Raw genomic sequence first — 26,271 nt, forward strand, 5'->3', positions numbered from 1 at the left:
GGCAATTCTCCTGCCTCAGCCTCCCAACTAGCTGGGACTACAGGCGCCCACCACAATGCCTGGCTATTTTTTTTGTTGCAGTTTGGCCGGGGCTGGGTTTGAACCCGCCACCCTTGGTATATGGGGCCGACACCCTGCTCACTGAGCCACAGGCGCCGCCCAGGGGAGTCACCTGCTTTGAAAGTCCAACTGGTAGGCTCCACGTCTGTGGCTCAAGCAGCTAAGGTGCCAGCCACATACAACTGAGCTGGCGGATTCGAATCCAGCCCGGGCCCACCAAACAATGACGGCTGCAACCAAAAAATAGCCGGGTGTTGTGGCAGCGCCTGTAGTCCCATACGCATTCTACCCAGGGCAACAGCTTGAGGGTCTGTCTCAAGAAAAAAAGAAAGAAAGTCCAACTGGTAGATGGTAGTGCTTAAGGCCAGGGTGAGAGTATTAGGAGTTGGGGACCAGAAAGTGGACTGTAGATCTGTTTTATTTTTAAGGGATGGAGGTCTTGTTCTGTCACTCAGGCTAATGTGCAGAGGGGTGATCATATCTCACTGCAGCTTTGAACTCCTGGCCTCAGAGATCCTCCCACTCGGCCTCCTGAGTAGTTAGTGCTACAGGCAGGTGGGGATGTGCACCTTTATTTTTTTTAAACATGGCTATGGTGGGAGGTGTCTCACTATGCTGCCCCAGCTGGTCTCAAACTCCTGGCTTCAAGTAATCCTCCCGCCTCACCGGCTGGTCAATCTATTTTAAGGATGGATCAGACAGGGATCAGACAGGATTGCTATTGGCTTTGAGTGTGGATTTGAGAGGGAGAAGTCAAGGGGACTACCAGGAATGTTGCCTGAGCATAGTGCCATTTTCTTACATGAGAGTTTTTTTTTTTTTTTTTTTTAAGGATAGACTCAGTTTGATCAAAGGACCAGAGATGCCTCTTTCTTCTTGTTCTTTCAGTGTCCAAGTGTGTTTCTGCAAATGTTTGCTCTGCCTCTACAACGCCTTTGGGTTTCTGTCTCTCTCCTAACTCACAAGGGAGAAAGATTCCTAGAAGAGGAGACCAAGGGTCAGAATATGCCAGTGTTTAACCGAGAAGACCAAGGAGGCAGGCGAGGGCAAGGGAGGTTTGGGGAGGGGAAAAGGGAAGCGAGAGAGGAGTAGGGGTTGGGGGAAGGGAAGAGGCCATGGGGAGTGAGAGGGCAGGGAAAGAGTGGACAGGAAAGAAGGACCGTGGAAAAGAGAACAGAAGGAAGACTGGGAGAAGAGGAGATATGGGAGAGAGGAAGGCATGGCTGGAAGGTAGAGGGAGAGAAGGAACTGGGGAGGGGTCGAGAAGAACAGAAGGCAAGAAGGTAGGGAGGGGCAGAAGGGTGAAAAGAGGAAGAAGCGAGAAGGAGCAGTAGGAGGGGCGTGGGTGGAGAAAGGAGAGGAGGGGGAAGCGGGGGGTAGGGGGAGAGGGCAAGGGGGAAGGAGAAGTGGGTTGAGGGGGGGAAGGAGGCTGGGCGGTGGGGGCAGGGTGCAGGCGCTGACGCAGGGCCGCTTCCGGGCGCGGGGCTCCCCGCAGCCCCGGGGGCGGTGCCCAGCGGCTCTAGCCTTGTATGGGCCGAGGATGCGGCTCCCTCCGGCCTCGCCTGGATGGATGCGCCACCTCGATGCACGTACATTGGCCTAGCGAGGCCGACTCGGGTTGGAGACCGAGGCCGGGAGCTTCCAGGATTCGGAAGTGCCAAGATCCGGTAATTCCGAACTTCTAGAATCCCAACAGGCTACGATGCTGTAATTCTGAGGTTATAGGGTCCTGGAACGGCCGTAGTCTACAATTCTTAGACCCCAAGCGTCAGATTCTAAATCGCCTGGAGACCTATTCTTAGATTCCAAAATGTTGAGATTCTAAATATTGAGGCTTTAAAGCCTCCTTCCTCAACATTCCAAAAAAGTCTAAATCCCTCCACATTCTCGAGTTCTGAAAGGCCTCATTCAGCGACTCCAGGACGGCGGGGTTGGCAAGCTGGCCCCCCTGGCCCGCCCCCGCCCGCCTGGGCTCGCTGGCTGGCACATTCCGTCCTCCCCATTCGGTCTCTCCCGCCTCCCTCGGTCCCGAGAGGACGGAAACATCCGTCCCCGCCCGCTCCCGCGCCCTGGGTCAAGGAGCCCGCCTGGACGTGAGCATATCACCCTAGACGCTCGGAACTAGCTCTCCCAGTTCCTACCTAATGACCTCACCTGGCCCCGCCTTCTCAGGTGAACGGCCGGGCCCGGTGGCGTCACTTCCTGCCAGGTAAGCGCCGCGAGGGGGCTCCGTCTGGGAAGGTTTAGGCGGAATCGATTGACTCTACCTAGCTTGAAAAGTCACACCATCTTTTCCTCTCTTCTCAAAGCCTCGAAACAGAGGAAGGGCCAGGATTCCAGTTTAATCGCAGATTCCTTTTATTTAAAAATTCCCCCCCCCAAAAATAGACATTTAAGGTAACAATATATATTACTTAATATATTATTATAGCATACTTATAATAATTATACCATTGTTTTCAACATTACAAAAAAAGAGGAAGAAAAATACAAGGGAAGCAGACAACCCAATATATATAAATACTATAAAATCTTATTAGAATAAATAAAGTCGTCATAAATAAAGGGCCCATTGTTTTGGAGGAGGGATTTGGCAACGGCTTTGGCTACTTGCTTTTGGAGGGAAATATGAGCACCAGGATTCCCCCTCAGAGAAGGTTCCAGTCACCCTAACTGGAACCTCAAGTCTGGGAAAAATTGGAAGGGGGTATTGAGGGCCTGTTATTCACAGCACATCAAGATTCCAGGAGACAGATTTGGGCAGGGGGAGAGATGCAGGGAGAGGGCTCACTGCCTCCCTCAAATATGCTACATTTTTTTCTAAAGGACCCCAGAAAACACTCATCCCCTAACACCCCGAACACTGAGCTTCACACTGAGGACCTGCCCCAGCGTGGGTCAGGGGGAATAGGTTAATGCATTTTAGAAGGAGGGTTACTTCATTAAGAGGTCCCCTTAGCCCCATGGCCCATGCAGAGCCCAGGGTACAAGACAAGTGGCTCCCCCTAAAGATTCAGCTGATCTGTATTGGGCAGGTGCTTGTCACTCAGAAACAGAGATTCGATTGAAAATGGGGAGTCTTCGGGCAGCTGCAGGTGGCTGGGGTGGCCCAAAAACCCCCACTTCAAAGACAGGTGAGTCAGATCCCCCCAAGCTGCTGCCACTGCTGGCATATTCATCGGGGTCAGATCCCAGGGAGTGTGCAGAGGGGCTCCGAGCCAGGCCACCCAAGGGCCCCCAGATACTGCCTGGAGTGGCCCTTCGGCAGGAGGGACAACAGGCTGGGGTGGGGTCTCTTCTTGCCACAGGGGTCCCAGGGGCAGCAGAGAATGCAGAAGGTGAAAGTGGAAGGTCCCCAGGTGGTGGTGGGGAGCTGGAGGGTGAGAAGGAGCATGAGGACAGGGAAGGGCCTGCCAGGCCAGCTGGTGGTGGTGAGGTTCGGCGACCTGAGGGCAGGCCAGAGAAGCTGATGCTCTGACGCAACATATGAGGTTGGCCTGGGGCGGCCAGGTCCTCGCTGGGATTGTGGATGAAGTGGCAGCGTGAGCCGTAGGGGCATCGGCCCTGGAGGTAGAACTTGTGGCAGAGTTCGGTCTTGTACTTGGGGTGGCGATTGGCCTGGCGCAGCTCACCCAGGCCATGGGCAAACTGGCACTTGGCTCCATAGCGGCAGCGACCACTCTCTGAGAAGGTCCGACAGAGCTCTGTCTTGTAGCGGGAGGAAGTGGCAGGAATCGAGGTAGGCGAGGTGGGTGAGGGCGACAGTTCAGGGCCCGACCGGGGCACCAGGGGTGCGAAGCCAGGGGGTGGAGGCACCCAGCCACAGCTGCGGGCCTCCACCAAGCTGGTGGAACGGCCAGGCAGGCGACAGGGGACCCCAGATGGGCTGTCCGATGAGTTCAGGCTCCAGAGTCCCGAGGAGCCCCTGCCTGGGCTGGACTCAGTCCCTCCGTGGTCGGATGGTATTTCAGGGCTCAGCGACAGGAGGCTCTGCAGGAATAGGGGTCGGTTAAAACAACCGAAAATACACAACGCCCCGCCCCGGCTGCCGGGTACTTCAAGAGTTTGCTAGTCGGGTGGCGCCTGTGGCTCAAGGAGTAGGGCGCTGGTCCCATATGCCGGAGGTGGCGGGTTCAAACGCAGCCCCGGCCAAAAACCACAAAAAAAAAAAAAGAGTTTGCTAGTCTAGTTTGTGGCTCTCGGTCTGAGCCCTACCCTCTTGCAGAAACCCCCTGGGTTCTGGATCTCCGGGCTCCCGACTTGGAGGTACTGATTTTATCCAGTGAAGCCTGAAGCCTATATCCCGAAGGACCCAGGGATCCTGGGTTCCCCAATTGAATCAAGGGGCCCCCCAACTCAGAGCGCGCCACTGTGTCCCAATTGTGAGCCTCTGGGCCACCCCGGATATGACACGCGGGCAGGTTCTCCAGTTTCACAACAGGAGGAGCTGGGTAAAGTTTACCCAAGAGTCTGGATCTCCTCGGTTTTAGAGTTCCCAAAGAACTACGGTCAGGGAATGGAGAGGTAGAAGTCAATGGATTCCCCCACCCCGAGACTTCAGCCCCAGAAACGCCTCCGCGCAAAACCGCGCCCTCAGCAACTACCAGGCGTAAGCCAGGTGTGGGGGCCATTTCCGTCTCCCGACAGCCCTAGTCTGAGAAAAGTCCTCCGGCTTTCCATCCCTAGGGGCCGCCCCACCCATGTTTGGGCCAAGATCTGGGAGTGGCGGGCTCCATTTTCATCTTTGGCTAATGATTATTAGGCTGGTCTGAGAAGGGAAGCAGGGGCCCCGGGCCGAGAGTGCGGCGCTAAGGAGCCCCAGTTTCAGAAGCGAGGCAAGTATCCCGGGCCAGAGTTTGCGGTGTCAGAAAGCTACGGAATCAGGCGTGAAGACTCCGGAGGTGCCAGACGACAAGGACTCACCTCATAGATGGCAGTGAGATCCATAGTGGCGCGGGTGGCCATGAGAAGGTCGGCCGTGAGTCGGAGCGCTAAAACCAGGCTGCGGCTGGCAGGCAGAGCCAGCTTCTTATAGGGCCTGGGGGGGCGTGGCCCAGGGGCGTGGCCAGGAGGGGCGCTTCCCGGACGCGCGCCCCCGGAGCAGCCCTGCGGGACCTGGACAAGTTCCCTTCCGCCCGGCCCGGTGCCAGGAACGCGCCTGAGCTTGGCCAGCGGATGGCTGCGATTCGGCGGGGAGTGCCCGGTTTTCAAGTCTGGAGACTGACGCACGGAGAAGGGAACTAGGACTGTCAGGGGCAACTGACAAGGGCAGAGGCCCCAGAGCGTGCGCGTGCCAGATAGACCGCCACCGGCCGGAGGTGGGGGGAGATACCCAGAGTGGACGAGTTAGAGACGTATAGAGAAGCAGAGAGAAAGACACAGAGGAAGGAAGGGAGAAACAGACTGCAAGACACACGGGGAGGGAAAACTAGACTAAGGGAGGAGAGGTGGGCAAAGAGTCCTAGAGAGACAAATTCAGAAAGGGGAGGTAGGACCGAAGGGTCACATCAACACACAGGAGAAAAATAGAAACAAACACCCACAGAAAGACAGGCATCCACAGGGGCAAAAAGCACAGGAGACCCACAGGCCTTCGAGAGGAGTTCTCTGCGACCTGCTGGCCTTGGGCGATGTGACTCCCAAGAGCCCTGGATCACCCTCCCTGACCCTACTCAGCGGGGGTTGGGTGGGTTGGGGTCCCAGATGCCTGGGGCCTCATTTCGTAATTCACAGGGCCACTGTCCTCTCACCCTCACGCAGATAATGGCAGTCTGAGCTCTTCCTCTGGGCTGGGCATGCTTCTAAGTGCTTTAAATACATTAACTCAGTCCTCACCACAACGCAACAAGATAGTAATGCCCATTTAACATAGGAAACGTAGGTCAACTTACTCCCCTAGTTCCAGCTAGTGTGAATGGCAGCGGCTTAATATAGTGGCCTTGAATTATGTTAAGAGGTTTGCCAAGGCCGGGCGCGGTGGCTCAAGACTAATCCCAGCACTCTGGGAGGCTGAGGAGGGTGGATTGCTTGAATTCACAGGTTCGGTTCGACACCAGCCTGAGCCAGAGACCTCACCCCCACCTCCAGTCTCTAAAGATAGCCGGGCGTTGTGTCGGATGCCTGCTACTCGGGAGGCTGAGGCTAGAGAATCGCTTGAGCCCAAGAGTTTGAGGTTGCTGTGTGAGCTGTGACACAGCGCTCTACCGAGGGTGACAAAGAGACACTCTCCAAAAAAATAAAGAGCTTTGCCCTCTGAGAAAACTCAAGATTGGAAAGGTCTATTATTATGGTGGAAGGCAGTTGCCTTGATGGAAAGCTGTTATAAGATGGAAGAATGGGTCATCTCCAACTGATGGTTCTTTTAAAACGGGCTGTGCCCTTCTCACACTAGCAAATCTTTTTTTATCAAAGGGTTGTCCTAAGTGAAAACCGTTAAGATCTGGGAAGAAAGTTTACTTTTTAAGGGGTCTTGGTGAGCTGGCCTCCTTGAGTGAAAATACTGGGGCAGAAATGGTGTAAAGTTCATTCTTAAACGCAGCGGCTACAGGCTTTTGTACTAAGGTGGGGAGATTTTGCCAGGTTCCGAGCCGACTTTCCCCGTCCGAGACCCGGGGGGAATCCCTGGCGAAGCACTTTCTGGGGCTGAGGGGCCTTCCCGAGCCGGTCCCGTGAGCTGGGCGGGCCGCGGGCGGCTCTGGCACGGTTGCGGCCTCCCGCTCGCCTGTGACTCACTACCAAGGGGCGGGGGAGGGGGGCTTCCTGGAAGCCGTGACGAGGAGCTCAACCCGGACACCCGGGTTCCTCTCCTGTAACCAGGGCTCCCGTCTCTTGTAAACAGAGTCTCGAGGACAACGGGAAAAGGGGGGGACGGGAAGGGGACCTGGGACCTGCCTCCTGGCTGGGCTCCCAATCTTGGGCCGCTTGTAAAACTAAGGCGGAAAATGGAAGTGGGGGACACCTTGGCGTCCTCGGAGCTCAGCTCTGGCAGCGATCCTGGAGAAGGGATTCCAGTTTCAATTCCCAGGAGATAGGGAGCATTTCCTATTCCTGAGTCAGGCTGTCCCTCTCCCCTCTGCTGAGTCATCGGCCTGAGCGCTGGGCCGTTTGGGATTGGGCGCCACTCTCTCGAAGGGGGGTTCGCGAGCATTAGGACCGACTCCCCGACCAAAACACTTCACAGACCTGTGGGACCCAAGGGTCCGGATCCCCAGCTCCTCCTCCCTCACACCTGGAGCCAGGCTCCCAACCCGGCCCCCCACGCCCTATCCCCACCCCCGGGCCAAGCCTCAGGCGTCCAGGCCATGGGGAAGTTCACGGCGGGACTCCTTCCAACTCTCCACCTCTCCACGTAGCCAGCGGGAAAACCCGCGGCCCCGGCAGCAGCTGGGAATCCCCTCTGGAATGACGGTGGGGAAGGGGACGGCCGGGGTCCACTACGGGACGTTGGGGCCAGATCCTGGGCGGGCGAGGTGCTGGGGAGAGGGAAAGGGGCGGAAACCAGAGAAGCTAAAAATACAGCTAGCACTTCCGGCCTAGGGGGAGGGGAACAGAGAGCAGAGTTTCCAGAAAAACAAGCGGGGACGGGAAACGCGGGGGTGTGAGAGCCGGTGCGAGTGTGCGGGCGAACAGGGGGCCGTGTACTCGCCGCACGTGTGCCTGGGCCGTGTGCGCGCCTGGCCTGATTGCCTGGTCTCAAGCGGGTGTGGTCGCGGGCAGAACTGGCCTAAGTGCCATTAGGCCGGCGACTTCGCCGGGCAGCACGGGTCAGCCTGGTTGTATGCTGGGCTGTGTGAATAGTTTGTACCTTAGTATTTGGGAGTGTGCTATCCAACGAGCCTGGATATGGTGTGGGCCACAGGTGTGCTTAGTTTCCTGTGAGGGCTGTGTGCATACACTCCCGCATGACATGGCTATGTGAGTAACGTGTGAAACCACCTGTGTCTATGTAATTGACTACCATGTGTGCTTTAGCCATCTCAGTGTGGGGCGGACACCCAACTGTAACTGTACTGCACTTGTCTTTGAGGTGGCATTCATGAGAACACATGACTTCCATGGCTGGTAGGGTGGCTCACTCATGCAGAGGCAGGTGGATTGCTTGAGCTCGAGAGTTCTAGACCAACCTGAGCAAAAGCCAACCCCTGTCTCTACAACAAATAGAAAAATCTGAGGCAAGAGGATCACTTTAGCAGGAAGAGTTGGGAGGTTGCTGTGAGCTATGACTCCAGGACACTTTACCCAGGGCCACAGCTTGAGACTGTCTTAAAAAATAAAAACACTTGACTTGGCTGGGCACCTGTAGCTCAGCGGCTAGGGCTGGTGGGTTCGAACCTGGCCCAGGCCTGTCAAAAAAACAATGACAACTCAAAAAAAACAAAGCTAAGTGTTGTGGCTGGCACCTGTAGTCCCAGCTACTTGGGAGGCAGAATCACTTAAGCCCAAGAGTTTGAGGTTGCTGTGAGGTGGGACGCCACAGCACTCTACTGAGGGCGACATAGTAAGACTCTGTCTCGAAAATAAACAGAACAAAACAAAACATTTGACATCCCACCTGTGTGTAGCTCTAAACCAATGTGGGATCTGGAGTGACTATGTGTAACTCCTCGTAGGTGCCTGGGTGAGGGCACGACAGTGCTCACTCCTGTGACTGAGGGTCTGTGCACACACAACTTTGAAGCTGAGTGTCAGCATGTGTGTGACTACATAGCTGTGGCTGTGTGCAAAGGTGCTCTGGCTCTGTGTGTAGTCCTCAGGTGGGTGAATGGGGTTCACAGTCTGTGCCTTAGGTCGTGGGTGTCTGAATTGCATGAGCATGAGAAGGTGGTTGATCAGTGTCTGGATGTGGTTCCTCTGTCCCAGCCATGCAAGGCGGTGAAACTGATGAACTTTAGTTCCTGACGTCTGCAGCCCTTGTGATGGGGAGGGCGGCTGGCCAGCTTCTCCAGCCATGTCTCTGTTCTGCAAGCCTGTGAACAGAGCACACACCCTCACCTGAGAAACTGAGACTCAGTCTTATCTATCCCCAGCCGGTGAAGCTGCCTCTGATATGATGGGCTGAGTCAGCCCGTGATGGGCAAAGTCTGCGATGGCGTGAGAGATAGCGGGTTAAATGGTGGTTAGAGGGTTGTTTGTGTATTCACATGGTTGGCTTCTTTCCCTCAAGTCTGTTTGTGGGACTGTTGAAGGGCCCTGGGTGCAGGGATGGGAGGGGCATGGCTGTAGGATGGTGGGTTATGCTAGTCTCTGCTATTGGAGGGTTATGGTGTGTTTGTGTGCCCCCATGGTCTGTTTTTTTTTTTTTTTTTGCAGTTTTTGGCCAGGGCTGGGCTTGAACCCGCCACCTCCAGCATATGGGGCCAGCGCCCTACTCCTTTGAGTCACAGGCACCGCCCCATGGTCTGTTTTGTGATGGCTGCAAATCTCATCTACACCCCCTCCCTGGAGTGTGGCTGTGCACTAGACTGTATAATCTCTCCCTGGGTCCAATAATCTAGCAAAGCCAAGTCCTCACCAAGGCCCTCGATGACCTGTCTGGACTTTGTCTCCTATCCCAAGCCTCCTATTCTCTAAATACACTAGTACATTCCTGCCTCAGGGCCTTGGCAGTTGCTACACCCTCTGTCATGATTTACTCCCTCTCCTTCAAATCTGCATTGATACCACCTTCCTTGAAGAGGCCTGACAGGATTTAAAAATTAAAAAAAAAAAAAACTTATCGAACATTAGTAAATACATGTAATGTGTACAGACCATACTGAATGCTCATTAAACCATTATCCAACATTGTCCTCGAACTATTAATGTTTTTCCTTTTATTTATTTTCAGAGACAGAGTCTCCCTTTGGCACCCTTGGTGGAGTGCTATGGCATCACAGCTCACAGCAACCTCAAACTCCTGGGCTCAAGAGATCCTCTTGCCTAAGCCTCCTGAGTAGCTGGGACTACAGGCGCCTGCCAGAACGCCTCGGTATTTTTTAGAGATGGGGAAAGGGGTCTCACCCTGGCTCAGGTTGGTCTCAACTCCTAAGCTCAGACAATTTAACAGCCTCTGCCTCCCAGAGTGTTGGGATTACAGGCTTACAGACCACCGCGCCGGCCCTGTTAAAGTTTTTTTTTGTGTGTGTGTGTGTGGTTTTTGGCCAGGGCTGAGTTTGAACCTGCCACCTGCGGCATATGGGACTGGCGCACTACTCCTTTGAGCCACAGGTGCCGCCCAAGTTTTTTTTTTGAGACAGATCCTCAAGCTGTCGCCCTGGGTAGAGTGCGGTAGCATCACAGCTCATAGCAACCTCCAATTCCTGGGCTCAAGCGATTCTCCTGCCTCGGCCTCCCAAGTAGCTGGGACTATAGGCACCCGCCACGATGCCTGGCTATTTTTTGGTTGTAGCCATCATTGTTGTTTGGTGGGCCCAGGCTGGATTTGAACCTGCTGGATTTGAACCTGCCAGCTCAAGTGTATGTGGCTGGTGCTTTAGCCTCTTGAGCCACAGGCACCGAGCCCCTGTTAAAGTTTTTTAATAGAGTAACTTAATTCTCTATGTGCAAATATTGTGTTAGATTTATTCCTAAGTCCCTTTTTTTTTTTTTTTTTAAGACAGAGTCTCACTATGTCACCCTCAGTAGAGTGCCATGGCGTTATAGCTCACAGTAACCTCAAACTCTTGGGCTTAAGCAATCCTCTTGCCTCAGCCTCCCAAGGTGCCCACCATAACACCTGGCTATTTTTGTTGTGGTTGTTGCAGTTGTCATTGATATTTAGCTGGCCCAGGCCAGGTTCGAACCTACCAGCCTTAGTGTATGTGGCTGGTGCCCTGTCCACTGAGCTATGGGCACTGCCCTGTTTTTTTTTCTCAAGACAGTCTCACTCTATCACCCTGGGTAGAGTACCCATGGCATCACAGTTCACAGTAACCTATCTCTTGGGCTCAACGAGCCTCTTGCCTCAGCCTCCCAAGTAGCTGGGATTATAGGGGCCTGCCACAACACCCGGCTAGTTTTTTCTTTTTTTAGTACGGATGGGGTCTCACTTTTGCTCAGGCTGGTCTTGAAGTCTTGAGCTAAAGCAATCCACCTGCCTTGGCCTCCCAGAGTACTAGGATTACAGGGATGAGCCACTGCACCTGGCCCCCATTATTTTTTAATTACAAATCTCTCTCCACTTCTAATCTCACTCTGGTTTTTTTTCCCCCTTGCATCTTTTCAGTATCTGACATACCATGTTTTACTTTAACATATTTACTCTTTCACAGGAGAAAAGGGCCCAATCCACATCAGATACCTAGTAAGACTGCTGAATAAATGCAGCTTCCTGGGACATACCTTCCATCCTGTGTGTGGCTGTTAAATGTACATCCATTACCCTCCTGCCTCCTGTGTCTCTGTGGTCTCCCTGGGTATATTTTTAAGCAATGTTGGACCCTGAATCATGGGTACTGGGTGTCATGCTTCCATCTGTTACCATGTGTCGACACCACTTCATTGGGCCAGCTATACCTCACTCTTCTTCATCTCCACCAGTATGTGGCATGTGTCCCAGGCTGGAAGCCAGTGAGTGGGCTCTGCTGGACAAAGGGTTAAGTGGCTTTCAGCTGTATGCAAGATAATTGCATTATGTGAGGTGGAAATATGACTTTGTTATATTTATTTGTGATTAAAGAGATGTATGTGGGTGCCCAGTAGATAAGGACTAAATGGTCAGTTTTTTTTTTGTTTTTTTTTTTTGTAGAGACAGAGTCTCACTTTATTGCTCTGGGTAGAGTGCCGTGGCATCACACAGCTCACAGCAACCTCCAACTCCTGGGCTTAGGCGATTCTCCTGCCTCAGCCTCCGGAGTAGCTGGGACTACAGGCGCCCGCCACAATGCCCGGCTATTTTTTGGTTGCAGTTTGGCCGGGGCCGAGTTGGAACCTGCCACCCTTGATATGTAGGGCACCACTTGATATATGGGGCTGGTGCCCTACTCACTGAGCCACAGGCACTGCCCTAAATGGTCAGTTTTATGTGTCAACATGGATGAACTACAGGGAATGTAATCTAAGTGTCGCTAGGAAGGCATTTTGTAGATGTGATTAAAGTCCATAATGAGTTGACTTTAGGTAAGGAAGACATTTTGTGGCAGTAGATAATCTAGGGGGTTGGGTTGGAGACTGATTCAATTAAAAAATGGACAATGCTGAGGTTTCCCTGAAGAAATTCTCCCTATAAATACTGCTTCAGCCTTTTTACTGGGATGTACACACACACACACACACACACGCACACACACACAGCTGGCCATTTTCCAGTATGGAGACTTGGGCTCCGGGTGAATCACAGAGGTCTCCATGGTCCCTGGGTTTCTTTGCAGACGTGGGTCCAGGATAGGAGGCCACAGGACATGGGAACCAGGACATAGAAGGTGTTGGGTGGGGTAGTTCCCCAACCAAGCTGAGTCACTTGAGCTTTTCACATCCCAACAGCTGGGCCAGGGCTGGTAGCTCCGCCCTGTACTTGCCCAGGCTTGAAGGCCATGGCCAAGCTCCCTGATGCTCCCAGGAAAGAGGAGAGTCTGGTGGGGCACTCCCTCCTTGGAGTCTTTTCCCCAAGGTCTGCTTACTGGAGTGGGGGCTCAGGCGCCAGGGTTCTTCCCCAGTATTAATGATTCACTCCTGGTAGGGCCTTTTCACTTCTCCTTTGGGGCTAAAAATACAGGGACTCAGGCACCCAGCTGGGCCAGGCCTCACCACAGATTGCACAATGACCCTCCTTTGAGTTCTGCTGACGCAGGCCTGGGGATGGGTGGGGGCCCCAAGCTGCTCCCCAGTCAGGCGTGCTGAGGTCAGTGCCTAGACCAGACCCCTCCACTTCTCTATTCCTGAGCTGCAGACCCTGGGTCTTGGCTGACATGGGAGGTACTGGGGGACTCTGGGCTTGGCTGTGGACCCTGGAAATGAAGTTCCTTCCCCTAGTTCCAGGTGACCCAGGGATGCTGGCCCCCCTCTATAGACACAGAGTGTCCCCAGTTAGGAAGTGGGAACAAAAGACAGCAAGAGTGTACTGGGAGAGAGGTCAGAGAGACAGAGGGACCCAGGATCACAAGTCAGAGACACAGAAAGAGCAAAGAGACATGGACAAAAAGTGATAGGATGTAGGCTGGGCGTGGTGGCTCATGCCTATAATCCTAGTACTCTGGAGGCCCAGGCAGGTGGATTGCTTGAATGCAGGAGTTTGAGATCAGCCTGAGCAAAAGTGAAATTCCCATCTCTACTAAAAATAGAAAAACTAGTTGGGCATTTTGTGGCAGGCACCTGTAGTCCCAGCTACTTAGAAGGCTGAAACAAGAGGATTGCTTGAGGGTGGCACCTGTGGCTCAGTGAGTAGGGCTCCAGCCCCATATACCAAAGGGTGGCGGGTTCAAACCTGGCCCTGGCCAAAGTACGACAACAACAACAAAAAAAGCTCAGCGTTGTGGTGGAGCTGTGACGACATGGCATTCTACTGACAAAGTGAGACTCTGTCTCTTAAAAGAAGAAAAAAAAGAGGATTGTTTGAGCTCAGGAGTTTAAGGTTGTTGTGACTTGTAATGCCAAGGCACTCTACCCAGGGCCAAAGTAAGACTCTGCCTTAAAAAAAAAAAAACCCAAAAAACAAAGGATTCAAGAGAGATACATGCCAATAGAAAACAGAGAAAGAGCTAGAAAAAGGAGCAGAAACAGAGACTACCCTCCAACTGGGACAGAGTGAAGGAAGGGGTTGGGGAAGAGGGCCCAGACAGAACTCCACACCCAGGCCAGGTGGGGAAGAGCCTCTGGAACACAGGTCATTAACACATACTGTCCAAAGTCCACCCTAGGCTAGGGAGGGGAGCAGGAAAGGGGAGGAAAGGTTTGGCCCTGAGCTTTCCCTGCTGGCCTCTGCTGCCCCCTGCTGGTTCCAGCCGCACAGCCAAAGCGGGAAGAACAGTCAGACAAGGCTGCTGGGTTTAAGAGCTTCATTCTCTCTTAGGCCCTGCCCCTACCTCCTGCTCCACCACTTCAGAGGGTGCCACCGGGGCCAGTAGGTGGTGCAGGTGTCTTGCCGGTGACCTTGTTAGCACAGTCCAGCAGGGCGGTGTGAATGTCCTTGGCACAGGCAATCTGGGTTTTGATGACTGCCAGGTACTGCGGGTAGGGCAGGCTGTCAGGTTGCACTGCGTCAGGTTTGGTGGCTGTAGGCACCAGCGTCGGAGAATGCTTGGCACTGTCACAACTCTGCGACAGGCACTCATGTGCCAGGCGCTGTGAACAGACAGGCAAAGGTGCAGTATTAGCTTCACTCCAGGGATTTCTAGTCCTACCCTAAGGGCCAGTCTGGGGTAGCCTGCTTGGCCTATGGACTCTCAATGTCTTGGAGTCAGAGCCTGGCACTGCCACTTACTTGCTGAGCAACCTTGGGAATGCAGCTCTTCTTCCCTGAGATTCAGCTTCCTCTTTTGGAAAACAGGTTTAATAACTGCCTCTTCCTACCTCATAAGGTGAGAATAGCAAGAACAGGTATGTGAGACACAGGCACATCTTAAGTGATGAAGTGGTAAATGCCCAGGTTTTTCGTTGTCAGTGGTGTTTCTGATTGCACTTACTCCTGGCTTTTTACTCCTACTTATCTGGCTGCTCCTTCTAGGTACTTCTTTTTTTTGCAGTTTTGGACGGGGGCTGGGTTTGAACCCACCACCTCTGACATATGGGGCTGGCGCCCTACTCCTTTGAGCCACCGGCGCTGCCCTTTTTTTTTTTTTTTTTTTAGAGACAGAGTCTCACTTTGTCACCCTTGGTAGAGTGCGGTGGCATCACAGCTCACAGGAACCTCCAGTCTCATTGATTGCCCTCGGTAGAGTGCCATGGTGTCACAGGTCACAGCAACCTCCAGCTCTTGGGCTTAGGAGATTCTCTTGCCTCAGCCTCCTGAGTAGCTGGGACTACAGGTGCCCGCCACAATGCCCGGCTATTTTTTGTTGTTGTTGTTGCAGTTTGGCTGGGGCCAGGTTCGAACCTGCCACCCTTGATATCTGGGGCCGGTGCCCTACTCACTGAGCCACAGATGCCGCCCAGGTACTTCTTTTTTTTTTTTCACTTTTTTTTTGTTTTGGCCAGGGCTGGGTTTGAACCCACCACCTCTGGTATATGGGGTCAGTGCCCTACCCCTTGAGGCACAGGCACCACCCCCAGATACTTCTTATCTAATACTTAAATCCAGCAATTTCCAAGCCCCGTCCATATCTTTTCATTCCTCAAGCCTTCCTAGGGCTGTCTCACCCACCCACCAGTTCCCACCTTTGCACTGATACAGCAGACATATGTCCCCAGCCTCCCCTGTTCTAGGATGCTCATACTCTCCCCTGAAACTACTCCTCCTTCTGGGTCCCTGTCTCAGGACAGTCCCACCATTCATTCATTCTTTTTTTTTTTTTTTTTTAGAGACAGAGTCTCACTTTGTCACCCTGAGTAGAGTGCTGTGGCGTCACAGCTGACATCAACCTCTTGGGCTTAGGAGATTCTCTTGCCTCAGCCTCCCGAATAGCTGGGACTAAGGGCGCCCACTACTTTTTTGTTGCAGTTTGGCTGGGGCCGTGTTTGAACCCGCCACCCTTGGTATATGGGGCCAGTGCCCAGTCACTGAGCCACAGTCCCACCATTCTAACCAGAGCTATGGGACACATTCTCAAAACTCCTACTTCCTCTATGGCACATCAGTCCCCTGGCCTGCATACAAAGGCTCTTGAGCCTTTCCCCCCTTCCTCATGGCCCTGCCCTGGTGGGGCCTAATCGTAGCCCATTTGAATCCTGCCACAGTTGCTTCCTTGGGTTTCAGACTCCTGGCTTGGCCTCTCAAATGTACCCTTCATTTACCAGACAGAAGCATATTTCTTTTTTTTTTTTTTTTTGAGACAGTCTCTCTTTGTACTCTCTCAGTGGAGTACCATGGCATCATAGCTCATAACAACCTCAAACCTTGGGGTCAGGGCGGTGCCTGTGGCCCCATATACCAAGGGTGGTGGGTTCAAACCTGGTCCCAGCCAAACTGCAACAAAGAAAATAGCCGGGTGTTGTGGCAGGCGACTTTTGTCCCAGCTATTCAGGAGGCTGAGGCAAGAGAATCTCCTAAGCTCAAAAGCTGGAGGTTGCTGTGACCTGTGACACCATGGCACTCTACTGAGGGTGATATAATGAGACTCTGTCTCAAAACAAACAAACAAGCAAAAAACCTTGGGCTCAAGTGATTCTCTTGTCTCAGCTTCACAAGCAGCTGGGACTACAGGTGCCCACCACAACACCTGGCTATTTTTAGAGATGGGGTCTCACTCTTGTTCAGGCAGGTCTTGAACTCCTGAGCTCAAGCAGTCCACCTGCCTCAGCCTCCCAGAGTGCTAGGATTACAGGTGTGAGCCATCACGCCCAGCCTTCAGAAGCATATTTCTAAAGCAAATGGGTTTGTGTTCTTTCCTGCTTAAAACCTTCCATGAATCCCTAGTATCCTTATAGTTATATCGAAATCCAAGAAGCCTCATGGCCACTTCACCTCCGCCATATTGAATTTCTTTCTTTCTTTTTTTTTTTTTTGTAGAGACAGAGTCTTACTTTATCATCCTTGGTAGAGTGCCGTGGCATCATACAGCTCACAGCAACCTCCAACTCCTGGGTTTAGGCGATTCTTTTGCCTCAGCCTCCCATGTAGCTGGAACTACAGGGCCCACCACAGCGCCTAGCTATTTTTTGTTGTTGTTGCAGAGGAGAAACCCAAGGCTCAGAGGTAGAGATTGATGGTCCTTCTGATTCCAGAGGCTGTACTCTTAGTCACTTGTCTTCCTCTCAATTCCTGCCTCTCTTTTCTTCTTTGTTACAGCCTTGCTCAGAAATGCTCTTTACCAGTAGCCTTTCCTGAGCAGCTATTTCCTTATCCCCACTCCAGGCTCCTGACCCTAACCCTTCATCCTATACCTCCTCCATCACAGCTCTGACCACTATGGCCTGGGCTTCTCTCACTTTGTGATGGCAAGGACCATGGTAGCATTGTGTTCCCAGTACTAGTGGGAGCACCAGTGGCCCAGAGGAAGTACCCATGAGTGTGAGCTGACTGACTGAATGAGGATTCCTGAAGACCCTGGGGATTAATGCAGGGATATGGTCACCCAGTATCCGGGAGACTACTTACCAGGCAGAGCTCCAGCTGGTCACAGAGTGCGTAGAACTCCTCCAGGCACTTGTCAAAGCGTTGTATGGGTCCATCACTGCTTTTTCTACAGCCCGGGACAAAAGGGTGACTGAGGAATGGATTTCCAATGTCTAGGACACCAGTGTCTACCTAACCAAGTACCCATCAGGAAACTAGGTATAATTGCACCAGATCTGAGGCAGGGCTTGAGAATAGGAGGGGTGGGGTGGGTAGGGAGAAACATTTCTAAGATGGGGGTGGTGATAGAATTTCCTGGGGAGGGCGGCGCCTGTGACTCAGTCGGTGGGGCGCCGGCCCCATATACCGAGGGTGGCGGGTTCAAGCCCGGCCCTGGCTGAACTGCAACCAAAAAATAGCTGGGCGTTGTGGCGGGCACCTGTAGTCCCAGCTACTTGGGAGGCTGAGGCAGGAGAATTGCTTAAGCCCAGGGGTTGGAGGTTGCTGTGAGCTGTGTGAGGCCACTGCACTCTACCGAGGGCCATAAAGTGAGACTCTGTCTCTACTAAAAAAAAAAAAAAAAATTTCCTGGGGAAAGAGGCTGCACTCACTGTCCGTTGTCAATATTAGTGTTCTGAATCAAGTTCTGGGCTGCAACCTTCATCAAAGTCTAGTAAAAAGAAGAAAAGGAAGCAAGAGATTGAGAAACAGAAGATACCTTTGGTATATCTACACTCTTCCTTTAGATCAATCTCGCAGGCTTGCTCTTCAATTGGCAACTCCGAACTTCCTGACACTCTGTTCCTATAGAAATCACAACCAGGGCGGGTCCGGTGGCTCACGCCTGTGATCCTAGCACTCTGGGAGGCTGAGGCGGGTGGATTGCCTGAGCTCAGTAATTTGAGACCAGCCTGAGCAAGAGTGAGACCTCATCTCTACTAAAAATAGAAAAACTGAGGAAAGAGGATCTCTTGAGCCCAAGAGTTGGAGGTTGCTGTGAGCTATGAGGCCACTGCACTCTACCTAGGGCCACAGCTTGAGACTGTCTCAAAACAGTTGCCTTGTTTTTTTGTCAAGACACAGTTCTACCCTATGCCCTGAGCAGAGGGCAATGGCGTCGTAGCTCACTGCAACCTCAGACTCCAGCTGTGGGCATCCTGCTGCCTCAGCCTCCAAAGCCGCTGGGATTACAGACGCTTGCCGCGGCGCCCGGCTGGGTTTTTCCATTTTTTTTCATGAGTCGGGGTCTCACTCTCGCTCAGACAAGCCTCGAACTCCTGAGCTCAAGCAATCCTCCCGCCTCAGCCTCCCACAGGGCTGGGATTACAGGCGTGAGCCACTGCGCCCGGCCTCTGTCTCAAAACAAACAAAAAATAAATAACTAGACTACTTCCCCAGAGGCCCGTCCTCACCTGGGGTTCTCACCAATAATCTCCAAGACATACCTTAGGGTCACCCCTCATCCACCCATCACGGGCAGAATCTCCGTATAAGCCAGTCCTTTCTTTAGGCTTTAACGAGAACCTGGCTTCTGCTTTAAATTCCCTCACTCAAATTCTAGCCAATCCCAGCCTCAACATCAGCGTTGATTCCACCTCACGCTGTCAACTGCACAGCTTCGTTTGGCCTCACAAGAAAGAGCAAGTCCCACTCCTCTTCCCTGCCTAGGGCTCTCCCCCAGACCAAATAGCCCCTCGGCCCGCCCCCTTGAATTCAGACTACCAAATCCCGCTTGCTTCTCGCAGCTCCCGGCCAATCACCTGTAGACTCTCTTTCAACTGCGGGATGAGCATCTTATAGCGCTGCACAGGATCGAAGTCCTGTTGCTGCAGAAGTCCGCTCTGAGCAGGGCCCACTAGTTGTGCCGGCGGTTGTGGCTGCTGCTGGGGCCCCGGACCGCCAGCCGAACCCGGACCAGACACAGCAGCAGCCGAGGAAGCCGCTGAAGCCTGCTGCTGTGGGGCAGCCATCCTGGCTTAGAACGCCGGAAGTGCGTCACAAGGGCGGCTCTCCCAGTTTCTTTTTAGTCTCCATCTCCTGTTCCCCGTTTGCTAGTTAGCTCCGCCTCCCAGCAGTCCAGCCAATGGAAGGAAAGAAGGTGCCCCCACCGCCCATCACTCTCAAATCCGACATTCAGACTGAGGTATCTTCCCACCAATCACAGGAGGCCTGCCCTCCCTCACTCCGCCATTTATCTTGCCGCTCGCCAATCGTGTGTGGTTCCGATACCGACTCCATTTCCCCGAAGGCCTTGCGGCCTGAGGCGACCTGTCGGGTCGGTCCAAAGCATCTTGGCGGTTGGTGGAGCTGAAGCTTCGAGTCCGTCCCCAGTGCTTCCTGCACGTTTACCTGAGTCTCGCTCCGAGCTGTTCTCGGTAGCTCATCTCATCCCAACCCTCTTTCCACAGAGAGCGGCGCCAACCCGAGCCCTGCCTCGGATCAGGCGTCCACCGAAATTGGCACGCCCCTCCGCGTCTCTCTGCAGCACAGTAAGGACCCTGTCCCGGCTGCAGTCGCCTCATCGCTATGGCGCCCACCATCCAGACGCAGGCCCAGCGGGAGGATGGCCATAGGTAGGCGCCACACTGCCTGGCTGTACCGCTTTCCTCTGTGTGTCTCCAGGTTTCAGGAAGGTGGGGTATTGGGTGAGGGTTTCTGCTTGACAACGTCACCAGTCCCTCAGGTTTGCCGGTGACGTCACGGAGCGCTCGCCTTTGACGGAGGGGCGGGTTTCTTCCGGGACGCAGGTGTTGCCCCCTCCTCCGCTGCCATCAGGTTCAGGAATTAAGCTCTTGTAGATTCTTTCCAGAAAGGATTGAGGTTTGGAGACTTCTCTTCCAAAAACGATTGAGTACGTGTTTATTAAAGCACTGGAAGATAACCGCCTCCAAAAAGGATTGAGCTCTCGGCTTCATTCATTAAAGCATATGGGAACACCTCCAAAAGGAGTTGAACACTTGGCTCCCTTCATTAAAACATTTGGAGCACCTTTAAAACCAAAAGAGATTAGCATGTCACCCCCTCCTACCTTTTTTTTTTAGAGACAGAGTCTCACTTTATGGCCCTCGGTAGAGGGCCGTGGCCTCACCCAGCTCACGGCAACCTCCAACTCCTGGGCTTAAGCGATTCTCTTGCCTCAGCCTCCCGAGTAGCTGGGACTACAGGCGCCCGCCACAACGCCCAGCTATTTTTTGGTTGCAGTTCAGCCGGGGCTGGGTTTGAACCCGCCACCCTCGGTATATGGGGCCAGCGCCTTACCAACTGAGCCACAGGCGCCGCCCGCCTCCTACCTTTTAAAAGTAGTGGAGAGGCTTTTTTCACTCTCGTCAATCCCATCCTAACTTCCTATCAATTCTTGTTTCTTCCCCACCAGACCCAATTCCCACCGGACTCTGCCGGAAAGGTGAGCCCCACTGTGTTTTCCCAGGAGGAGTTGGGGCAATGGGGGCTGGGAGCAGACAGGGCAGCAGGGGCCCAGTTTTGAGCCACTGTATTCCCAGGTCTGGAGTGGTCTGCCGAGTCAAGTACTGCAATAGCCTCCCAGATATCCCCTTCGACCCCAAGTTCATCACCTACCCCTTCGATCAGAACAGGTGAGACTAAAATCAGGGATGGGGAAACTATTCAGTTTTTTGAAGACAGGGATTACTTGACTGCTTTCTTTTCAGGACCTAGCATAGTACCTACCTAGCACACAGTAGTAGGTGCTTAATAAATATTTGTTAATGAATGGAGTAAACAGGGTCCAAGTCTCTTCTCCTTGGGGAACTAGCCTTCCGACTTCAATACAGAGCTCCTTTTTTTTTTTTTTTTTTTTTTTTTGAGAAAAAAATCTCTGTTGCCCTGGGTACAGTGCCGTGGCATCATCATAGCTCATAGCAACTTCAAACTCTTGGGCTCAAGTGATCCTCCTGTCTCAGCTTCCCCGAGTAGTTGGGACTACTGGCACTACTACCACCATACCTAGCTAGTTTTTCTATTTTTTTGTAGAGTCAGGGTCTTGCTTTTGGTCAGGCTGGTCTCCAACTTCTGAGCTCAAGCGATCCACCCACCTCAGCCTCCCAGAATGCTAAGATTATAGTCTTGAGCTATTGTGCCTAGCCAACCCTGAGGTCACTTTTTTTTTTTTTTTTTTGAGACAGTCTTACTTTGTGCCTTTGGTAGAGTACCATGGTGTCACAGCTCACAGCAACTTCAAACTCTTGGGTTTAAGCGATTGTCTTGCCTCACCCTCCTGAGTAGCTGGGACTATAGGCACTAACCACAATGCCCGGCTATTTTTAGGGGTGAGGTCTCGCTGTGGCTCAGGCTAGTCTTGAACTTGTGAGCTCAGGCAATCCACCTTCCTAGGCCTCCTAGAGTGGTAGGACTACAGGCCTTGAGCCACTGTGCCCGGCCCTACGGAGGTCACTTTAATCTGAGTTCCTCCCCAGAGAAGCTTAGCCTGTGGGAAGCAGGGGTGTCAGGGGTGAAGCTGGAATCCAGAAATCATAATTGGCATGCTTCCCCACCCAGGTTCGTCCAATACAAAGCCACTTCCTTGGAGAAACAGCACAAACATGACCTCTTGACTGAGCCAGACCTGGGGGTCACCATTGACCTCATCAACCCTGATACCTACCGCATCGACCCCAATGGTGTGTGGGAAGACAGGGAGGGTCTGCTGTAGGCCAGCAAAGGGCAGGCCTGGGCCTCCCTCATGATCTTCCTGCCCCCCCTCCCGCCTCCTCTAGTTCTCCTAGATCCAGCTGATGAGAAGCTTCTGGAGGAGGAGATCCAGGCCCCCACCAGCTCTAAGAGGTAAGGGTGTACCAAGTGGGTATTAGACTGGCTCGGAAGGGCTCTACAAGCAGGACAGCAGTGGGGTCCTGAGGTATCTGATCTCCTATCCCAGATCACAGCAGCATGCGAAGGTGGTACCATGGATGCGTAAGACAGAGTACATTTCTACTGAGTTCAATCGTTATGGCATCTCCAATGAGAAGCCTGAAGTCAAGTAAGTTGGAAACAGTAAGGGAGGGGAGGAAAGGCAGAGCTTTCAGGTGTATCCAGTGGCATCTAAAGGTCTTTCTCTCCACTATTAGGATTGGGGTTTCTGTGAAGCAGCAATTTACCGAGGAAGAAATATACAAAGACAGAGATAGCCAGATCACAGCCATTGAGAAGACTTTTGAGGATGCCCAAAAATCAGTAATTAAGGGACTACGATGGGGGAAAGGCAGGCACGGGTGGTTCCAGAGCTCTTCCTCCTCTTTCTTACACTGTTTTTGCCCTACCAGATCTCCCAGCATTATAGCAAGCCCCGAGTGACACCAGTGGAGGTCATGCCTGTCTTCCCAGACTTTAAGGTCAGGGTCCAGGGCAGGAGGTGGTGAGGGACACTTCTCATGTCTGCCTGTTCCAGTCTAACCCCAGGCCCCTCCATCTCCCTAGATGTGGATCAATCCATGTGCTCAGGTAATCTTTGACTCTGACCCAGCCCCCAAGGACACAAGTGGCGCAGCGGCACTGGAGATGATGTCCCAGGCCATGATCAGGTAAGTTGTCCTACTGGCAACCTTAGCTTGCTCTTCTGTGCTGTCCTCACATTTCACTGCCCCCCTTCTTTCCTAACCAGGGGTATGATGGATGAGGAGGGGAACCAGTTTGTGGCCTATTTCCTGCCTGTGGAAGAGACATTGAAGAAACGAAAGCGGGACCAGGAGGAGGAGATGGACTATGCACCAGATGATGTGTGCGTGGGTTGGGGTTAGGTTTTGGGGATTGAGAAGAGTCCCCTTTACCCCCTTATTTTATTTTTTTGAGACAGAGTCTCACTATGTCACCCTTGGTACAGGGCTGTCACAGCTCACAGCAATCTCAAACTCTTGGGCTCAAGCGATTCTCTTGCCTCAGCCTCCCAAGTAGCTGGGACTATAGGTGCCCACCACAACGCCTGGCTATTTTTTGTTGCAGTTGTCATTACTGTTGAACTGACCCGGGCAGGGTTTGAACCTGCCAGCCTCGGTGTATGTGGCAAGCGCTGTAACCACTGTGCTACGGGCACTGACCCCGTTTACCCCCATGTAAGGAAGAAATGGGGACTGAACCTGTGTCCTCATCAACAGGTATGACTACAAGATTGCTCGGGAGTACAACTGGAATGTGAAGAACAAAGCTAGCAAGGGCTATGAGGAAAACTACTTCTTCATCTTCCGAGAGGGTGATGGGGTTTACTACAATGAATTGGAAACCAGGTACTTAGCACACTATTTGATTAGCCTCAATCTGTGCTTCTCAAGACCCTAGGGCATGCGAGAGCTACCTTGGAGGTCATTCGTGTCTAACAATTTGTTATATGCATTCATAAGCAAAAGCACTAGATGCTTGGTCATGCACATGGGCTGGACATGGTTCTAACATTAGAAACTACAAAGGTAATCTTTAATGCTGGAGACATTTAGAGTTTCTGTGCAGGATAGACAGCCAAGTTTCCCATGATATTAGTAAGAGACTTCACATGAAAGTAAATATAGCTCAAGTATGTAGTGATACATAAGATTAACATCAATGTTCATGTGAGATGCTTGATACTCAAGTCCAAAAACATGACTTCAAAATTCCTCCTTGATGGCTGAGTTTACTGCTGTGCTGGGGCCCTTGGTATCAGAGTTGGAAAAGCTTGACTTGAATTTGTTTAAACAGAGATCACAATATTCCAGCCCCATAAGACAGACAGGAAATGTAGGGTCTGAGTGACCTGGAGCTCTGGGCAACCCCCAAGATGCACCACAACTAATTATCAGCCCAATGTTGCTGTGCTGGGGGTGGGAGGGTAAAAGTTCCAGTGGGACCCTAAGTTCCTATTTCTCAAAAGCTAGAAATCCAGATAGGCATCTTTTGCATTTTAAGGGCTGGTAACTGCTATGGGTAGTTATGTGCCACATGGCAGTGTTTCAGGTTAATAATGGACTGCATATGCCACGGTGGTCTCCTAAGATATACTACGTTTTTGCTGTACCTTTTCTATGTTTAAACACATAAATACTTACCACTGTGTTACAACTGCCTGCAGTGTTCAGTGCAGTAATGTGCTGTACAAGTTTTCAGCCTAGGAGCAATAGGCTACACCAGTGCCCAGGCCTGTAGTGTCCCATTTAGGTCTGTGTAAGTGCACTTTGCGATGTCTGCATGACATGACAGATCGCTGAACATATTTCTCAAAACTTACGTGTCATTGACCAACACATGATTATATGTGTATGTAGACACCCCCCCCTCCATACACACATGGTATAGGGTAACCAAACTGGTACTATGGGAACTATGACCTTTCCCCTCCCTTGTCACCACCCCCCTTGAGTCTTTTTTATGCAATCTGCCTTTATCCTGGCCTATTGTGGGCTAAGTGTTGATGGAGAATCAAGTCAGACCACACCCCTCACAGAGTGGTGTCTTCAACTGCACCTCCCTCGCCCACTGCAGAGTCCGTCTTAGTAAGCGCCGAGCCAAGGCTGGGGTACAGTCAGGTACCAACGCCCTGCTTGTGGTCAAACACCGGGACATGAATGAGAAGGAATTAGAAGCCCAGGTAACAAGCACCACTGGCCCAGGCACCCATGGGGAGGGTGGTAGGGGGTGAGGAGAAGGGCAGAGGTCCGATAGAACACTCTCCTTTCTCTCATTCCAATCTTGCTGTTTCTAGGAGGCACGGAAGGCCCAGCTGGAAAACCACGAACCCGAGGAGGAAGAGGAAGAGGAGATGGAGACAGAAGAGAAAGAAGCTGGGGGCTCAGGTAAAACTGGACAGGCCAGCCTTTGGGAATCCTGGGAGGGTGGGAAGCTGTATCTCACTTCTGTTTCCTCTCAGATGAAGAACGTGAGAAGGGCAGCAGCAGTGAGAAGGAAGGCAGTGAGGATGAGCGCTCAGGCAGTGAGAGTGATCGGGAGGAGGGCGACAGGGATGAGGCCAGTGACAAGAGTGGCAGCGGTGAAGATGAGAGCAGTGAGGATGAGGCTCGGGCTGCCCGGGACAAAGAGGAGATCTTTGGCAGTGATGCTGATTCTGAGGATGATGCTGACTCTGACGATGAAGACAGAGGACGGGCCCGAGGGGGCAGTGACAATGATTCAGACAGCGGCAGTGATGGTGGCCAGCGGAGCCGGAGTTGCAGCCGCAGTGCCAGTCCCTTCCCCAGTGGTAGTGAGCACTCAGCTCAGGAAGATGGCAGTGAAGCTGCAGCTTCTGATTCCAGTGAAGCTGACAGTGATAGTGACTGAGTTCCAAGGCCTTCAGGGCGTGCAGACACTATTATCATGAAAGGCACTTTTCTAGTGATGTGTTTCTGAGCCCTTCACTTGTTCATCCCCATCCCCATCCCCAAACCTCTGCTGTTAATAAAACCAACTTCTCTTTACTTCCTCTCCTGGCCTCTATGTCTCATTGTACCCAACCCCCCAACCCCACCCCACATGCTCAAGGACCTGAAACACAGGACAGAGGTAGGGCCACAGGGTCTCCCATGAAATGTAGCACAACGAAGGTGAGAATTCTTTTTTTTTTTTTTTTTTCCAAAATAAGCCCAGACCATTAAACAAGTGAAACTCCAACAAATAAGTCTTCTCCAACAGCGAGAAAAACTGTACAGTTACTCAAAGCTGATTCTGCCAGTGGGGCTGGGGACAGAAATGGGTGGGAAGGGCGAAATCATGGAGGGGGGCCTGGAGCAGGATAGGGTCACAGAGTCCTGCCCATCAGAGTGGGGCCGCCTGCGTCCTGCACACTCTGTCAGGTGTTGGGGGGCAGCTCTTGCCTCCCTTGTGTGTGAGAAGGCATCCCTCACCGCCTCCCAGTGCCAGGCATGGTCAGCTCACCCCGATGGGGCACGAACAAGACAGGACTGGCTAGGGAGAGGTGAGGGTCCCATGAGAGGGACACCCTGCTGATTCCAAACGAGGTGGCCCGTCCATCCCACTTCCTGTGGCTAGTGGGAGGGGGGGGACTAGAGAAGCCCTGGGAGCTTGAGGGGAATGAGCAAAGGCACAGAAACACGGAGGAGCCGGGGTGGGGGACTTGCATAGGTTGATGAGTGTGCAAGAGGTACATA

At 52.7% G+C, this 26,271-nt stretch overlaps 3 protein-coding genes across 5 annotated transcripts; 1 reads left to right on the top strand and 2 right to left on the bottom strand.

Annotated features, from left to right (window-relative positions):
• Positions 1–2,408: 2,408 nt before the first annotated feature.
• Positions 2,409–6,127, bottom strand: ZFP36 (ZFP36 ring finger protein). The gene is made up of 2 exons (XM_053604851.1): positions 4,984–6,127; positions 2,409–4,050 (listed from the first exon to the last, which is right to left on the bottom strand). The coding sequence occupies exons 1-2, from the start codon at positions 5,023–5,025 to the stop codon at positions 3,103–3,105; spliced, it is 990 nt and encodes a 329-aa protein (XP_053460826.1). The 5' UTR covers positions 5,026–6,127; the 3' UTR covers positions 2,409–3,102.
• A 1,222-nt stretch (positions 6,128–7,349) lies between these two features.
• On the top strand, positions 7,350–25,581 carry PAF1 (PAF1 homolog, Paf1/RNA polymerase II complex component). 3 transcript variants are annotated; one of them, XM_053604848.1, is made up of 15 exons: positions 7,350–7,467; positions 19,594–19,758; positions 20,559–20,588; positions 20,686–20,778; positions 21,701–21,822; positions 21,919–21,985; positions 22,080–22,181; positions 22,270–22,375; positions 22,465–22,533; positions 22,619–22,722; positions 22,803–22,919; positions 23,293–23,421; positions 24,650–24,755; positions 24,870–24,960; positions 25,035–25,581. In XM_053604848.1, exons 2-15 carry the CDS (start codon positions 19,712–19,714, stop codon positions 25,442–25,444), a joined length of 1,593 nt encoding a protein of 530 aa, XP_053460823.1. In that variant the 5' UTR covers positions 7,350–7,467; positions 19,594–19,711; the 3' UTR covers positions 25,445–25,581. The 3 variants fall into 3 exon arrangements, with proteins under 3 accessions (XP_053460823.1, XP_053460821.1, XP_053460822.1); XM_053604847.1 differs by lacking the exon at positions 7,350–7,467 and adding an exon at positions 19,430–19,504; XM_053604846.1 differs by lacking the exon at positions 7,350–7,467 and having other exon boundaries at positions 19,391–19,758.
• MED29 (mediator complex subunit 29) lies at positions 14,016–19,239 on the bottom strand. Its single transcript, XM_053604852.1, has 4 exons — positions 18,946–19,239; positions 17,797–17,855; positions 17,228–17,312; positions 14,016–14,316 (listed from the first exon to the last, which is right to left on the bottom strand). The coding sequence occupies exons 1-4, from the start codon at positions 19,153–19,155 to the stop codon at positions 14,074–14,076; spliced, it is 597 nt and encodes a 198-aa protein (XP_053460827.1). The 5' UTR covers positions 19,156–19,239; the 3' UTR covers positions 14,016–14,073.
• Positions 25,582–26,271: the final 690 nt, after the last annotated feature.

Source organism: Nycticebus coucang, chromosome 10, assembly GCF_027406575.1.
Source record: "Nycticebus coucang isolate mNycCou1 chromosome 10, mNycCou1.pri, whole genome shotgun sequence".
Classification (NCBI taxonomy): domain Eukaryota; kingdom Metazoa; phylum Chordata; class Mammalia; order Primates; family Lorisidae; genus Nycticebus; species Nycticebus coucang.